Consider the following 16,548-nt stretch of genomic DNA (forward strand, 5'->3'; position numbering starts at 1 on the left):
GACCTGAACAGCGCCGCACGCTGGTGGTTTCCATTAGACCTGAACAGCGCCACACGCTGGTGGCTTCCATTAGACCTGAACAGCGCCTCACGCTGGTGGTTTCCATTAGACCTGAACAGCGCCACACGCTGGTGGTTTCCATTAGACCTGAACAGCGCCGCACGCTGGTGGTTTCCATTAGACCTGAACAGCGCCTCACGCTGGTGGCTTCCATTAGACCTGAACAGCGCCGCACGCTGGTGGTTTCCATTAGACCTGAACAGCGCCACACGCTGGTGGTTTCCATTAGACCTGAACAGCGCCGCACGCTGGTGGTTTCCATTAGACCTGAACAGCGCCACACGCTGGTGGCTTCCATTAGACCTGAACAGCGCCACACGCTGGTGGTTTCCATTAGACCTGAACAGCGCCACACGCTGGTGGCTTCCATTAGACCTGAACAGCGCCACACGCTGGTGGCTTCCATTAGACCTGAACAGCGCCTCACGCTGGTGGTTTCCATTAGACCTGAACAGCGCCACACGCTGGTGGCTTCCATTAGACCTGAACAGCGCCTCACGCTGGTGGTTTCCATTAGACCTGAACAGCGCCGCACGCTGGTGGTTTCCATTAGACCTGAACAGCGCCGCACGCTGGTGGTTTCCATTAGACCTGAACAGCGCCTCACGCTGGTGGCTTCCATTAGACCTGAACAGCGCCGCACGCTGGTGGTTTCCATTAGACCTGAACAGCGCCGCACGCTGGTGGTTTCCATTAGACCTGAACAGCGCCGCACGCTGGTGGCTTCCATTAGACCTGAACAGCGCCACACGCTGGTGGTTTCCATTAGACCTGAACAGCGCCGCACGCTGGTGGTTTCCATTAGACCTGAACAGCGCCTCACGCTGGTGGTTTCCATTAGACCTGAACAGCGCCACACGCTGGTGGTTTCCATTAGACCTGAACAGCGCCACACGCTGGTGGTTTCCATTAGACCTGAACAGCGCCACACGCTGGTGGTTTCCATTAGACCTGAACAGCGCCTCACGCTGGTGGTTTCCATTAGACCTGAACAGCGCCACACGCTGGTGGTTTCCATTAGACCTGAACAGCGCCACACGCTGGTGGTTTCCATTAGACCTGAACAGCGCCGCACGCTGGTGGTTTCCATTAGACCTGAACAGCGCCACACGCTGGTGGTTTCCATTAGACCTGAACAGCGCCGCACGCTGGTGGTTTCCATTAGACCTGAACAGCGCCACACGCTGGTGGTTTCCATTAGACCTGAACAGCGCCTCACGCTGGTGGTTTCCATTAGACCTGAACAGCGCCACACGCTGGTGGCTTCCATTAGACCTGAACAGCGCCTCACGCTGGTGGTTTCCATTAGACCTGAACAGCGCCGCACGCTGGTGGTTTCCATTAGACCTGAACAGCGCCACACGCTGGTGGTTTCCATTAGACCTGAACAGCGCCGCACGCTGGTGGTTTCCATTAGACCTGAACAGCGCCACACGCTGGTGGTTTCCATTAGACCTGAACAGCGCCTCACGCTGGTGGTTTCCATTAGACCTGAACAGCGCCACACGCTGGTGGCTTCCATTAGACCTGAACAGCGCCACACGCTGGTGGCTTCCATTAGACCTGAACAGCGCCACACGCTGGTGGCTTCCATTAGACCTGAACAGCGCCTCACGCTGGTGGTTTCCATTAGACCTGAACAGCGCCACACGCTGGTGGCTTCCATTAGACCTGAACAGCGCCACACGCTGGTGGTTTCCATTAGACCTGAACAGCGCCACACGCTGGTGGTTTCCATTAGACCTGAACAGCGCCGCACGCTGGTGGTTTCCATTAGACCTGAACAGCGCCACACGCTGGTGGTTTACATTAGACCTGAACAGCGCCGCACGCTGGTGGTTTCCATTAGACCTGAACAGCGCCTCACGCTGGTGGTTTCCATTAGACCTGAACAGCGCCACACGCTGGTGGTTTCCATTAGACCTGAACAGCGCCGCACGCTGGTGGCTTCCATTAGACCTGAACAGCGCCACACGCTGGTGGTTTCCATTAGACCTGAACAGCGCCACACGCTGGTGGTTTCCATTAGACCTGAACAGCGCCACACGCTGGTGGTTTCCATTAGACCTGAACAGCGCCACACGCTGGTGGTTTCCATTAGACCTGAACAGCGCCACACGCTGGTGGTTTCCATTAGACCTGAACAGCGCCGCACGCTGGTGGTTTCCATTAGACCTGAACAGCGCCACACGCTGGTGGTTTCCATTAGACCTGAACAGCGCCACACGCTGGTGGTTTCCATTAGACCTGAACAGCGCCACACGCTGGTGGTTTCCATTAGACCTGAACAGCGCCTCACGCTGGTGGTTTCCACTAGACCTGAACAGCGCCACACGCTGGTGGTTTCCATTAGACCTGAACAGCGCCTCACGCTGGTGGTTTCCATTAGACCTGAACAGCGCCTCACGCTGGTGGTTTCCATTAGACCTGAACAGCGCCTCACGCTGGTGGTTTCCATTAGACCTGAACAGCGCCGCACGCTGGTGGCTTCCATTAGACCTGAACAGCGCCGCACGCTGGTGGCTTCCATTAGACCTGAACAGCGCCACACGCTGGTGGTTTCCATTAGACCTGAACAGCGCCACACGCTGGTGGTTTCCATTAGACCTGAACAGCGCCTCACGCTGGTGGTTTCCATTAGACCTGAACAGCGCCACACGCTGGTGGTTTCCATTAGACCTGAACAGCGCCACACGCTGGTGGTTTCCATTAGACCTGAACAGCGCCACACGCTGGTGGTTTCCATTAGACCTGAACAGCGCCGCACGCTGGTGGCTTCCATTAGACCTGAACAGCGCCACACGCTGGTGGTTTCCATTAGACCTGAACAGCGCCTCACGCTGGTGGTTTCCATTAGACCTGAACAGCGCCACACGCTGGTGGTTTCCATTAGACCTGAACAGCGCCGCACGCTGGTGGTTTCCATTAGACCTGAACAGCGCCTCACGCTGGTGGCTTCCATTAGACCTGAACAGCGCCGCACGCTGGTGGTTTCCATTAGACCTGAACAGCGCCACACGCTGGTGGTTTCCATTAGACCTGAACAGCGCCTCACGCTGGTGGCTTCCATTAGACCTGAACAGCGCCTCACGCTGGTGGTTTCCATTAGACCTGAACAGCGCCACACGCTGGTGGTTTCCATTAGACCTGAACAGCGCCACACGCTGGTGGTTTCCATTAGACCTGAACAGCGCCACACGCTGGTGGTTTCCATTAGACCTGAACAGCGCCACACGCTGGTGGTTTCCATTAGACCTGAACAGCGCCACACGCTGGTGGTTTCCATTAGACCTGAACAGCGCCACACGCTGGTGGTTTCCATTAGACCTGAACAGCGCCTCACGCTGGTGGCTTCCATTAGACCTGAACAGCGCCGCACGCTGGTGGTTTCCATTAGACCTGAACAGCGCCACACGCTGGTGGTTTCCATTAGACCTGAACAGCGCCACACGCTGGTGGTTTCCATTAGACCTGAACAGCGCCTCACGCTGGTGGTTTCCATTAGACCTGAACAGCGCCGCACGCTGGTGGTTTCCATTAGACCTGAACAGCGCCGCACGCTGGTGGTTTCCATTAGACCTGAACAGCGCCGCACGCTGGTGGCTTCCATTAGACCTGAACAGCGCCACACGCTGGTGGTTTCCATTAGACCTGAACAGCGCCGCACGCTGGTGGTTTCCATTAGACCTGAACAGCGCCGCACGCTGGTGGTTTCCATTAGACCTGAACAGCGCCACACGCTGGTGGTTTCCATTAGACCTGAACAGCGCCTCACGCTGGTGGCTTCCATTAGACCTGAACAGCGCCTCACGCTGGTGGTTTCCATTAGACCTGAACAGCGCCGCACGCTGGTGGCTTCCATTAGACCTGAACAGCGCCTCACGCTGGTGGTTTCCATTAGACCTGAACAGCGCCACACGCTGGTGGTTTCCATTAGACCTGAACAGCGCCTCACGCTGGTGGCTTCCATTAGACCTGAACAGCGCCGCACGCTGGTGGTTTCCATTAGACCTGAACAGCGCCACACGCTGGTGGTTTCCATTAGACCTGAACAGCGCCGCACGCTGGTGGTTTCCATTAGACCTGAACAGCGCCACACGCTGGTGGCTTCCATTAGACCTGAACAGCGCCTCACGCTGGTGGTTTCCATTAGACCTGAACAGCGCCGCACGCTGGTGGTTTCCATTAGACCTGAACAGCGCCGCACGCTGGTGGTTTCCATTAGACCTGAACAGCGCCTCACGCTGGTGGTTTCCATTAGACCTGAACAGCGCCGCACGCTGGTGGTTTCCATTAGACCTGAACAGCGCCACACGCTGGTGGCTTCCATTAGACCTGAACAGCGCCTCACGCTGGTGGTTTCCATTAGACCTGAACAGCGCCGCACGCTGGTGGTTTCCATTAGACCTGAACAGCGCCACACACTGGTGGCTTCCATTAGACCTGAACAGCGCCACACGCTGGTGGCTTCCATTAGACCTGAACAGCGCCACACGCTGGTGGTTTCCATTAGACCTGAACAGCGCCACACGCTGGTGGTTTCCATTAGACCTGAACAGCGCCGCACGCTGGTGGCTTCCATTAGACCTGAACAGCGCCACACGCTGGTGGTTTCCATTAGACCTGAACAGCGCCGCACGCTGGTGGTTTCCATTAGACCTGAACAGCGCCGCACGCTGGTGGTTTCCATTAGACCTGAACAGCGCCACACGCTGGTGGTTTCCACTAGACCTGAACAGCGCCTCACGCTGGTGGTTTCCATTAGACCTGAACAGCGCCGCACGCTGGTGGCTTCCATTAGACCTGAACAGCGCCACACGCTGGTGGCTTCCATTAGACCTGAACAGCGCCACACGCTGGTGGTTTCCATTAGACCTGAACAGCGCCACACGCTGGTGGTTTCCATTAGACCTGAACAGCGCCGCACGCTGGTGGTTTCCATTAGACCTGAACAGCGCCACACGCTGGTGGTTTCCATTAGACCTGAACAGCGCCACACGCTGGTGGTTTCCATTAGACCTGAACAGCGCCTCACGCTGGTGGTTTCCATTAGACCTGAACAGCGCCGCACGCTGGTGGTTTCCACTAGACCTGAACAGCGCCACACGCTGGTGGTTTCCATTAGACCTGAACAGCGCCTCACGCTGGTGGTTTCCATTAGACCTGAACAGCGCCTCACGCTGGTGGTTTCCATTAGACCTGAACAGCGCCTCACGCTGGTGGTTTCCATTAGACCTGAACAGCGCCACACGCTGGTGGTTTCCATTAGACCTGAACAGCGCCTCACGCTGGTGGTTTCCATTAGACCTGAACAGCGCCACACGCTGGTGGTTTCCATTAGACCTGAACAGCGCCACACGCTGGTGGTTTCCATTAGACCTGAACAGCGCCACACGCTGGTGGTTTCCATTAGACCTGAACAGCGCCACACGCTGGTGGTTTCCATTAGACCTGAACAGCGCCACACGCTGGTGGTTTCCATTAGACCTGAACAGCGCCTCACGCTGGTGGTTTCCATTAGACCTGAACAGCGCCACACGCTGGTGGTTTCCACTAGACCTGAACAGCGCCACACGCTGGTGGTTTCCATTAGACCTGAACAGCGCCACACGCTGGTGGTTTCCATTAGACCTGAACAGCGCCGCACGCTGGTGGTTTCCATTAGACCTGAACAGCGCCGCACGCTGGTGGTTTCCATTAGACCTGAACAGCGCCACACGCTGGTGGTTTCCATTAGACCTGAACAGCGCCACACGCTGGTGGTTTCCATTAGACCTGAACAGCGCCTCACGCTGGTGGTTTCCATTAGACCTGAACAGCGCCGCACGCTGGTGGTTTCCATTAGACCTGAACAGCGCCGCACGCTGGTGGTTTCCATTAGACCTGAACAGCGCCGCACGCTGGTGGCTTCCATTAGACCTGAACAGCGCCACACGCTGGTGGTTTCCATTAGACCTGAACAGCGCCACACGCTGGTGGCTTCCATTAGACCTGAACAGCGCCACACGCTGGTGGTTTCCATTAGACCTGAACAGCGCCTCACGCTGGTGGTTTCCATTAGACCTGAACAGCGCCTCACGCTGGTGGTTTCCATTAGACCTGAACAGCGCCTCACGCTGGTGGTTTCCATTAGACCTGAACAGCGCCTCACGCTGGTGGTTTCCATTAGACCTGAACAGCGCCACACGCTGGTGGTTTCCATTAGACCTGAACAGCGCCTCACGCTGGTGGCTTCCATTAGACCTGAACAGCGCCTCACGCTGGTGGTTTCCATTAGACCTGAACAGCGCCACACGCTGGTGGTTTCCATTAGACCTGAACAGCGCCGCACGCTGGTGGTTTCCATTAGACCTGAACAGCGCCTCACGCTGGTGGTTTCCATTAGACCTGAACAGCGCCGCACGCTGGTGGTTTCCATTAGACCTGAACAGCGCCTCACGCTGGTGGTTTCCATTAGACCTGAACAGCGCCTCACGCTGGTGGTTTCCATTAGACCTGAACAGCGCCTCACGCTGGTGGTTTCCACTAGACCTGAACAGCGCCACACGCTGGTGGTTTCCATTAGACCTGAACAGCGCCTCACGCTGGTGGTTTCCATTAGACCTGAACAGCGCCACACGCTGGTGGTTTCCATTAGACCTGAACAGCGCCGCACGCTGGTGGTTTCCATTAGACCTGAACAGCGCCGCACGCTGGTGGTTTCCACTAGACCTGAACAGCGCCGCACGCTGGTGGTTTCCATTAGACCTGAACAGCGCCTCACGCTGGTGGTTTCCATTAGACCTGAACAGCGCCACACGCTGGTGGTTTCCATTAGACCTGAACAGCGCCGCACGCTGGTGGCTTCCATTAGACCTGAACAGCGCCTCACGCTGGTGGTTTCCATTAGACCTGAACAGCGCCACACGCTGGTGGCTTCCATTAGACCTGAACAGCGCCTCACGCTGGTGGTTTCCATTAGACCTGAACAGCGCCACACGCTGGTGGTTTCCATTAGACCTGAACAGCGCCGCACGCTGGTGGTTTCCATTAGACCTGAACAGCGCCACACGCTGGTGGTTTCCATTAGACCTGAACAGCGCCACACGCTGGTGGTTTCCATTAGACCTGAACAGCGCCTCACGCTGGTGGTTTCCATTAGACCTGAACAGCGCCACACGCTGGTGGCTTCCATTAGACCTGAACAGCGCCACACGCTGGTGGTTTCCATTAGACCTGAACAGCGCCACACGCTGGTGGTTTCCATTAGACCTGAACAGCGCCTCACGCTGGTGGTTTCCATTAGACCTGAACAGCGCCTCACGCTGGTGGTTTCCATTAGACCTGAACAGCGCCTCACGCTGGTGGTTTCCATTAGACCTGAACAGCGCCACACGCTGGTGGCTTCCATTAGACCTGAACAGCGCCTCACGCTGGTGGTTTCCATTAGACCTGAACAGCGCCACACGCTGGTGGTTTCCATTGCCACGCCGTGTTGATGCAGTAATTCATGCAGGAGACCAACCAGGTACTGAGTGCACAAGATTCATTCTATCATATGTAATATTCTAATTTCCTGAGACATTTAGGCTTTTTATTATCTACAAGCCACAGTCATCATGTCACTCTGTGTAATAAATCTATAACATATAGCTTTCACACTCTGACATGAGCGACTATAAATACAGAACTTTTTCATAATAATCATTTTCTGAGCCTTACCTGTAGGGAACGGGGTTCTCCGGCTCAGGTTTAGTTACAGCTCGGTTCTGGTTCAGGTCCGGTTCAGGTTTAGTAACACCTCGGTTCTGGTTCCTTCCGGAATGTAGAAAAAAAATCTTTTCTGTCCTCAGTTACCATGGCGATGCCAGCTTCTGCTCCCTGGTTGGTTAACGAGCTCGGCGAGCCTCTTTGCTCGGCGCCGCCGTACTCCTACGACCCCAACGGCAGCGATCTCCCCAGAGGTCAGAGGTCACTGCACTTTGTTTCAGTGTGACGCCACGCAGGTGGCCCAGGTGACTGTGTGTGTGTGTGTGTGTGTGTGTGTGTGTGTGTGTGTGTGTGTAGACTGCAGAATGCTCCAGTACTACTACAACCTTGGTGTTCAGGTAAGAGCTGATGTTTTAGGCTGAGGTTTCCATGGCAACAGCAGGTACATCCCGTCGCCATGGAAACTGCTTTTGTCTCATTGCAGTGGTACCATCAGAGCTGCTGGCAGCAGCAGCAGGTGTTGCCCCCCCCTGCCTCGACGGACCCCCCCTACACCTACCAGCACTACCACGCCTATGTGAGCCAGGAACTCCCCCTGCACGGTAAGCCCCTCCCCCATGGCGTTACAGATCAGCTGCTGGTTGGTTAATCCATGTTGGCGTCTTGTTCCCCCAGCTGGACCCCCCTCCTTTTCTGAGACCGGCCGCGGCGCCCACCCCCCCTCTTACCCAGAATCCTCCAGGACAGCAGATGGACAGACGGACGGACTAGGTACTGATCACACTATGATGGGGGCGGGGAGGTATGTTGTTCAGGTGTTCACCTCGGCCAGTTCCACCTGGTTCTAACTGGTTCCCACCACAAAGCGGTTCCATACCACTGGTTCCCGTTAGAACTCTTATGGTTCCCAACGTCCGTCTAAACGCTGCGTGTGCCGAGCAGGGAGACACCTGTGGGGCGGCTCGTTTTCCTACACGGTGTCGGTTGGAGCCTTGTCTGCAGCCAGGTGATGGCGACGGCCTGCGGGAGCTGGACGGGTCTCTGGGTCGGGGCGGGTCTCTGGGTCTGGGCGGGTCTCTGGGTCTGGACGGGTCTCTGGGTCGGGGCGGGTCTCTGGGTCGGGGCGGGTCTCTGGGTCTGGACGGGTCTCTGGGTCTGGACGGGTCTCTGGGTCGGGGCGGGTCTCTGGGTCTGGACGGGTCTCTGGGTCGGGGCGGGTCTCTGGGTCGGGGCGGGTCTCTGGGTCGGGGCGGGTCTCTGGGTCGGGACGGGTCTCTGGGTCTGGGCGGGTCTCTGGGTCTGGACGGGTCTCTGGGTCTGGACGGGTCTCTGGGTCTGGACGGGTCTCTGGGTCTGGACGGGTCTCTGGGTCTGGACGGGTCTCTGGGTCTGGGCGGGTCTCTGGGTCGGGGCGGGTCTCTGGGTCGGGGCGGGTCTCTGGGTCTGGGCGGGTCTCTGGGTCGGGGCGGGTCTCTGGGTCGGGGCGGGTCTCTGGGTCGGGGCGGGTCTCTGGGTCGGGGCGGGTCTCTGGGTCGGGGCGGGTCTCTGGGTCTGGGCGGGTCTCTGGGTCTGGACGGGTCTCTGGGTCGGGACGGGTCTCTGGGTCGGGGCGGGTCTCTGGGTCTGGACGGGTCTCTGGGTCGGGGCGGGTCTCTGGGTCGGGGCGGGTCTCTGGGTCGGGGCGGGTCTCTGGGTCGGGGCGGGTCTCTGGGTCTGGGCGGGTCTCTGGGTCGGGGCGGGTCTCTGGGTCGGGGCGGGTCTCTGGGTCGGGGCGGGTCTCTGGGTCGGGGCGGGTCTCTGGGTCGGGGCGGGTCTCTGGGTCTGGGCGGGTCTCTGGGTCTGGACGGGTCTCTGGGTCGGGACGGGTCTCTGGGTCGGGGCGGGTCTCTGGGTCTGGACGGGTCTCTGGGTCGGGGCGGGTCTCTGGGTCGGGGCGGGTCTCTGGGTCGGGGCGGGTCTCTGGGTCGGGGCGGGTCTCTGGGTCTGGGCGGGTCTCTGGGTCGGGGCGGGTCTCTGGGTCGGGGCGGGTCTCTGGGTCTGGGCGGGTCTCTGGGTCGGGGCGGGTCTCTGGGTCGGGGCGGGTCTCTGGGTCGGGGCGGGTCTCTGGGTCGGGGCGGGTCTCTGGGTCGGGGCGGGTCTCTGGGTCGGGGCGGGTCTCTGGGTCGGGGCGGGTCTCTGGGTCGGGGCGGGTCTCTGGGTCGGGGCGGGTCTCTGGGTCTGGGCGGGTCTCTGGGTCGGGGCGGGTCTCTGGGTCGGGGCGGGTCTCTGGGTCGGGGCGGGTCTCTGGGTCGGGGCGGGTCTCTGGGTCTGGGCGGGTCTCTGGGTCGGGGCGGGTCTCTGGGTCGGGGCGGGTCTCTGGGTCGGGGCGGGTCTCTGGGTCTGGGCGGGTCTCTGGGTCTGGGCGGGTCTCTGGGTCTGGGCGGGTCTCTGGGTCGGGGCGGGTCTCTGGGTCGGGGCGGGTCTCTGGGTCGGGGCGGGTCTCTGGGTCTGGACGGGTCTCTGGGTCGGGACGGGTCTCTGGGTCGGGGCGGGTCTCTGGGTCGGGGCGGGTCTCTGGGTCGGGACGGGTCTCTGGGTCGGGACGGGTCTCTGGGTCTGGACGGGTCTCTGGGTCGGGACGGGTCTCTGGGTCGGGGCGGGTCTCTGGGTCGGGGCGGGTCTCTGGGTCGGGGCGGGTCTCTGGGTCGGGGCGGGTCTCTGGGTCGGGGCGGGTCTCTGGGTCGGGGCGGGTCTCTGGGTCTGGACGGGTCTCTGGGTCGGGGCGGGTCTCTGGGTCGGGGCGGGTCTCTGGGTCGGGACGGGTCTCTGGGTCTGGACGGGTCTCTGGGTCGGGGCGGGTCTCTGGGTCTGGACGGGTCTCTGGGTCTGGACGGGTCTCTGGGTCTGGACGGGTCTCTGGGTCGGGGCGGGTCTCTGGGTCGGGGCGGGTCTCTGGGTCGGGGCGGGTCTCTGGGTCTGGACGGGTCTCTGGGTCTGGACGGGTCTCTGGGTCGGGGCGGGTCTCTGGGTCGGGGCGGGTCTCTGGGTCGGGGCGGGTCTCTGGGTCTGGGCGGGTCTCTGGGTCGGGGCGGGTCTCTGGGTCGGGGCGGGTCTCTGGGTCGGGGCGGGTCTCTGGGTCGGGGCGGGTCTCTGGGTCGGGGCGGGTCTCTGGGTCGGGGCGGGTCTCTGGGTCTGGGCGGGTCTCTGGGTCGGGGCGGGTCTCTGGGTCGGGGCGGGTCTCTGGGTCTGGACGGGTCTCTGGGTCGGGGCGGGTCTCTGGGTCGGGGCGGGTCTCTGGGTCGGGGCGGGTCTCTGGGTCGGGGCGGGTCTCTGGGTCGGGGCGGGTCTCTGGGTCTGGGCGGGTCTCTGGGTCGGGACGGGTCTCTGGGTCGGGGCGGGTCTCTGGGTCGGGGCGGGTCTCTGGGTCGGGGCGGGTCTCTGGGTCGGGGCGGGTCTCTGGGTCTGGAGAAGCATCAGGTTCCTGAACCCGGGAGGCTTTTCTCCCGTCGGCCTTGGCAGCTTGGCCAGACTTTATGGAGATGTTTAAACTGGTTTCCCGAGCAGCCGGCGTCTGCGTCACGTGGTGGAAGAGGGAGCGCTTGTTTTCCTGCAGGCGACGTCCCAGTTAAAAATGCGGAACAATCGTGGTCTTTTTTTTTTTTTTTTGTTTTTTTTTAATGATGTGAAAATGAGATGAACGGAGATTGGATGTTTTTTATGATTAACTGTGCAGCCCTAACTTTCAGCAGGTGATGCATGAACACACTATAAGGCTTATTTTTCTACTGTGCATTATAAGAGTCAGAATAGTTTTATAACCATTTTCATATTTGTAAACAGAATGTAATAAAAACACCAGAACACAATAGAATTGACATATTTACATTAGATTAAAACTATTGTCTGATAAAGAGTGTTTGTAAAAGTAAAGTAAAAAGCAGGAGAGCAGAATATGCAGCTGTTATGATGAGCAGGGGTCCTGGTGGTCTGAAGGGCAGGAATGTAGTCTTCCTCTGGAAGGAGCTGGTCCTTCTTCATCTGGAGAGCTGCTGGGTTTCCATCACAATCACATGACAGACTAATAAAGACAAACAAGAAGTTTTTATCCCACATTAGTCCTGCAACTGTAATAAGTGTATGTTCTAACAAACACGCATCGCTGCACGCATGCACACACAGAGTATGGAAGCGGTCCACACACACTCGGACTGAATGACCCCCCCCCCCCCCCCCAAACAACAGAGTTACTCATCTAAACAGCTTATAAAGACGCCGCAGCTGCAGATAGAAGTTCTTAGTTTCATGTTCTTCTCCTTCAGGAACCACATCATCTTCTGCAGTCAGAGACGTCTTCCTCTGTAAACATCACTGTTCCTCCGTGTAAACGACTCCTCCACCTCTCCGTCTGGTTCTTCCCGGGTCCCTTGGACCCGTCCCATCTGGTTCCCTCTGTCTGGTTCTACCCGGGTCACTCAGACCGGTCCCATCTGGTTCTCTTCGTCTGGTTCTTCCCGGGTCACTCAGACCGGTCCCATCTGGTTCCCTTCGTCTGGTTCTTCCCGGGTCACTCAGACCGGTCCCATCTGGTTCCCTTCGTCTGGTTCTTCCCGGGTCCTTTGGACCCTTCCTATCTGGTTCTCTCCCATCTGGTTCTCTTCGTCTGGTTCTTCCCGGGTCCCTTGGACCCTTCCTATCTGGTTCTCTCCCATCTGGTTCCCTTCGTCTGGTTCTTCCCGGGTCCCTTGGACCCTTCCTATCTGGTTCTCTCCCATCTGGTTCTCTTCGTCTGGTTCTTCCCGGGTCCCTTGGACCCTTCCTATCTGGTTCTCTCCCATCTGGTTCCCTTCGTCTGGTTCTTCCCGGGTCCCTTGGACCCTTCCTATCTGGTTCTCTCCCATCTGGTTCTCTTCGTCTGGTTCTTCCCGGGTCCTTTGGACCCTTCCTATCTGGTTCTCTCCCATCTGGTTCCCTTCGTCTGGTTCTTCCCGGGTCCCTTGGACCCTTCCTATCTGGTTCTCTCCCATCTGGTTCTCTTCGTCTGGTTCTTCCCGGGTCCCTTGGACCCTTCCTATCTGGTTCTCTCCCATCTGGTTCCCTTCGTCTGGTTCTTCCCGGGTCCCTTGGACCCTTCCTATCTGGTTCTCTCCCATCTGGTTCTCTTCGTCTGGTTCTTCCCGGGTCCTTTGGACCCTTCCTATCTGGTTCTCTCCCATCTGGTTCCCTTCGTCTGGTTCTTCCCGGGTCCCTTGGACCCTTCCTATCTGGTTCTCTCCCATCTGGTTCTCTTCGTCTGGTTCTTCCCGGGTCCCTTGGACCCTTCCTATCTGGTTCTCTCCCATCTGGTTCCCTTCGTCTGGTTCTTCCCGGGTCCTTTGGACCCTTCCTATCTGGTTCTCTCCCATCTGGTTCTCTTCGTCTGGTTCTTCCCGGGTCCCTTGGACCCTTCCTATCTGGTTCTCTCCCATCTGGTTCTCTTCGTCTGGTTCTTCCCGGGTCCCTTGGACCCTTCCTATCTGGTTCTCTCCCATCTGGTTCTCTTCGTCTGGTTCTTCCCGGGTCCCTTGGACCCTTCCTATCTGGTTCTCTCCCATCTGGTTCCCTTCGTCTGGTTCTTCCCGGGTCCCTTGGACCCTTCCTATCTGGTTCTCTCCCATCTGGTTCTCTTCGTCTGGTTCTTCCCGGGTCCCTTGGACCCTTCCTATCTGGTTCTCTCCCATCTGGTTCTCTTCGTCTGGTTCTTCCCGGGTCCTTTGGACCCTTCCTATCTGGTTCTCTCCCATCTGGTTCCCTTCGTCTGGTTCTACCCGGGTCCTTTGGACCCGTCCTATCTGGTTCCCTCCGTCCGGTTCTACCCGGGTCCTCGGACCCGTCCCGTCTGGTTCTACCCGGTTCCTTTTGACCCGTCCCATCTGGTATTCTGGGCCTCGGGAACACCTGCTGCTTCCTGTCTATTTCTTAAGAACGACCCAAAACCATCTGATCCAAACTGCCCCGTGGTCCTCGGCTTGTGTGAACTGGTTTTCGTACTGGTCTGGTTACATTGTTCCGTTAAACACCTGGATGTCATAATCACCTGATGATGAAACTGTTTAACTTCTTGTAACTGTTGTCTTTTTCTTTTCCAGGCCCCACCCCCTCAATGGAAGGCTCTTCCCCTTCAATCAGCCCCGCCCCTCCAGGAACCGCCCCCCCGCCTGCTGTTCTGTACTCAGACCAGACTCTCCTTCCACCTGCTCCACTGCTGCACCTGCCATATGAACCTCCACCCTCATCAGCTTACCTCACTGCTGCCCCGCCTCCTCTTAGTCACCCCACCCACTTACCTCACCACTCCTACCATCCCTGCCTCCCCCCTTCCCCCCACTGGGGTACACTTTCCACGGCAGGCCACACCCCACGGTTATACTGCCCTGCCCCTACCCCCACCCATGTGGTTGGTTACGTCTCTGCCCCTCCCCCTCACCACACAGCAACACACTACATCCCCCCGTCTCTGTAAGGCGCCCATTAGCTCGAAACTAATGATGCTGAAAACATGTCAACTGTTAGCATGACACTAACATGTGAACTGTCTCCTCTTAGAAAGTAGTTTTGAGTTATTCCGTTGCCGTGGCAACAAGCAAGCCTAAGTTAGCTTAAAGATGAGGATGACCTCTGCTCGTTTTTGTTCTTGGTTAACTGGACTTGATTTTGTAAAGGCAAAACAGCCAATCAGGAGACGTTGAGCTGCATGGAGGGCGTGGTCAGTTTTTTTTTTTCATGTTTTTGTTTTGGAGACAATAAAGATTTTCACCAGCATATCAATTTTTATTCATCTGGTTTGACTCAATCCAGACTTGTGCTGTCAAGACGCCAGTAGCTAGCTGCGGCCGGCCGCAGACGCCAGTAGCTAGCTGCGGCTAGCTAGCCCATCCAGGTTCATTACAAAACTGGAAAAGTTAGCTGAGTTTTTCAGATCCAAAGAGAATTACTTCAGTCTTATCTGAGTTTAAGAGGAGAAAATTTCTAGACATCCAAGTCTTAGGCTACAAAATTATCTCATAGACAATCGGGCTGATTTGTTTAATCTGGTTTAAAGGATAAGTATATCTGAGTATCATCTGCATAACATTGAAAGTTTATTCCATGTTTAATAATTTTGCCGAAAAGGAGCATATATAGTGTGAAGAGTACTGGTCCAAGTACAGAACCTTGAGGAACTCCATGACTTACTGTAGTTTGTGAGGAGGACTTGTCATTTACATGAGAAAGGAATATGTGGCTCCACAGCGCTCCGGCTCCTAGTAAGCCTAGCTACAGTGCTGAAAAGAAACCGAGGGTTGTTTTTGTTTTCCTCTATCAATGATGAATAATAAGCTGTTCTTGCCGTTCGTAAGGCTTTTTTGTATACGATTAAACTTTCTTTCCAGGTTAAGTGAGACTCCTCTAGTCCTGATGAACGCCATCTGTTTTCCAAACGCCTTGATGCCTGTTTTAGAGCTCGAAGCTGGGAATTAAACCAGGGAGCCTTCATAATCTTACCTAATTTCTTCTTCTTTAGGGGAGCAACATTATCCAAGGTTGTACGCATTGAAGCTGTTATAGTATCAGCATGTTGATCAATCTGAGCAGGAGTAAGGCTTAAAGGGGGACTCTCAGTCATGCTAACACATGGTAGAGGTGAAAAAATTGATTCAGTTGATTAAATTTTGTAATGTCTGATAAACATCTACTATAGTAGAATTTATTTTTGGTCAGTGAGTAATCAAATAAAGTGAATTCAAAGGTTAATAAGAAGTGATCGGACAAGACAGGGTTTTGAGGAAATACTTTGAGCTTATCAGTCTCAATACCAGATGTTAGAACCAGATCAAGAGTATGACCATGAGAGTGAGTGGCTCCATGGACATTTTGTGAAAACCCAATTGAGTTTAGAATAGAGCTAAAGGAAATGTTTAAACTATCATTTTCAACGTCAACATGAATATTAAAATCACCTAGTACAATGACCTTATCAGTAGTCAGCACTAACTCAGACAAGAGATCAGAGAATTCGGTCAGAAACTCGGAGTAAGGTCCAGGTGGGCGATACACTAATGCTAAAAGGAGCGGTTTCTCTCAATTCCATTTTGGATGAGATAAATTTAATGTCAGGAATTCAAAGGATTTATAGTTAGTTTTGTGCTTAGGATTAATTAATAATTCTGACTGAAAACTAGCTGCAACACCTCCTCCTCTGCCTGTAGTTCTAGGAATGTGAAAGTTTAAATAGTTAGCTGGCGTAGCTTCATTAATACTAACACAATCCTCTTGCTGTAACCAGGTTTCCGTAAGACAGAATAAATCAATGTGGTGATCACCTATCAAGTCATTGACTAATAAAGACTTATTTGGGAGGGATCTAATATTCAGTAGGCCACACTTTATTGTCTTATTTTCAGATTTTATTAGATCCATTGTTTTTATTTTTATGAGGTTTTCACGATTAACCCCAGAAGTGTTTTTGTGTTGTTTAATTCTTACTGCTGGGGAGTTGTATAAGGTCGGAATGGGGTTTTGGGTGGGCGGCGGCAGGTGGGAAGCTGCAGAAAAGTGTGTAGGACTACAATTCTGCCTCCTGGTCCCAACCCTGAGTTGTCAATTTAGCTGACTAATAAAAGAGTCCATATTGCTAGATAAGAGAGCGGCTCCATCCAACGTGGGATGGATGCCATCTCTCCTAATAAGACCAGGCTTTCCCCAAAAAGCGCTCCAATTATCTATAAAACCCACGTTGTTATCGGGACACCACCTAGACAACCAGCGGTTGAAGGATGACATGCGGCTTTTTTGGTTTTTATT

General features: G+C 56.0%; 1 protein-coding gene across 1 annotated transcript in view; it reads left to right on the forward strand.

Moving 5' to 3' along the window:
* The window catches only part of alg13 (ALG13 UDP-N-acetylglucosaminyltransferase subunit), a gene marked incomplete at its 5' end in the record, with an annotated part of 36,841 nt that extends 22,375 nt beyond the window's left edge, over positions 1-14,466 (forward strand). The window contains 6 exons of the mRNA XM_079264293.1: positions 7,893-8,003; positions 8,107-8,147; positions 8,234-8,351; positions 8,425-8,551; positions 8,643-8,812; positions 13,854-14,466. Coding sequence (XP_079120419.1) covers positions 7,893-8,003; positions 8,107-8,147; positions 8,234-8,351; positions 8,425-8,551; positions 8,643-8,812; positions 13,854-14,227 — 941 coding nt within the window. The 3' untranslated portion in view covers positions 14,228-14,466. The remainder of the gene's footprint in view (positions 1-7,892; positions 8,004-8,106; positions 8,148-8,233; positions 8,352-8,424; positions 8,552-8,642; positions 8,813-13,853) is intronic.
* Between the last annotated feature and the right edge of the window lie 2,082 nt (positions 14,467-16,548).

The sequence above is a fragment of the Telmatherina bonti genome (assembly GCF_933228915.1).
Source record: "Telmatherina bonti genome assembly, chromosome: 3".
NCBI lineage: Eukaryota > Metazoa > Chordata > Actinopteri > Atheriniformes > Telmatherinidae > Telmatherina > Telmatherina bonti.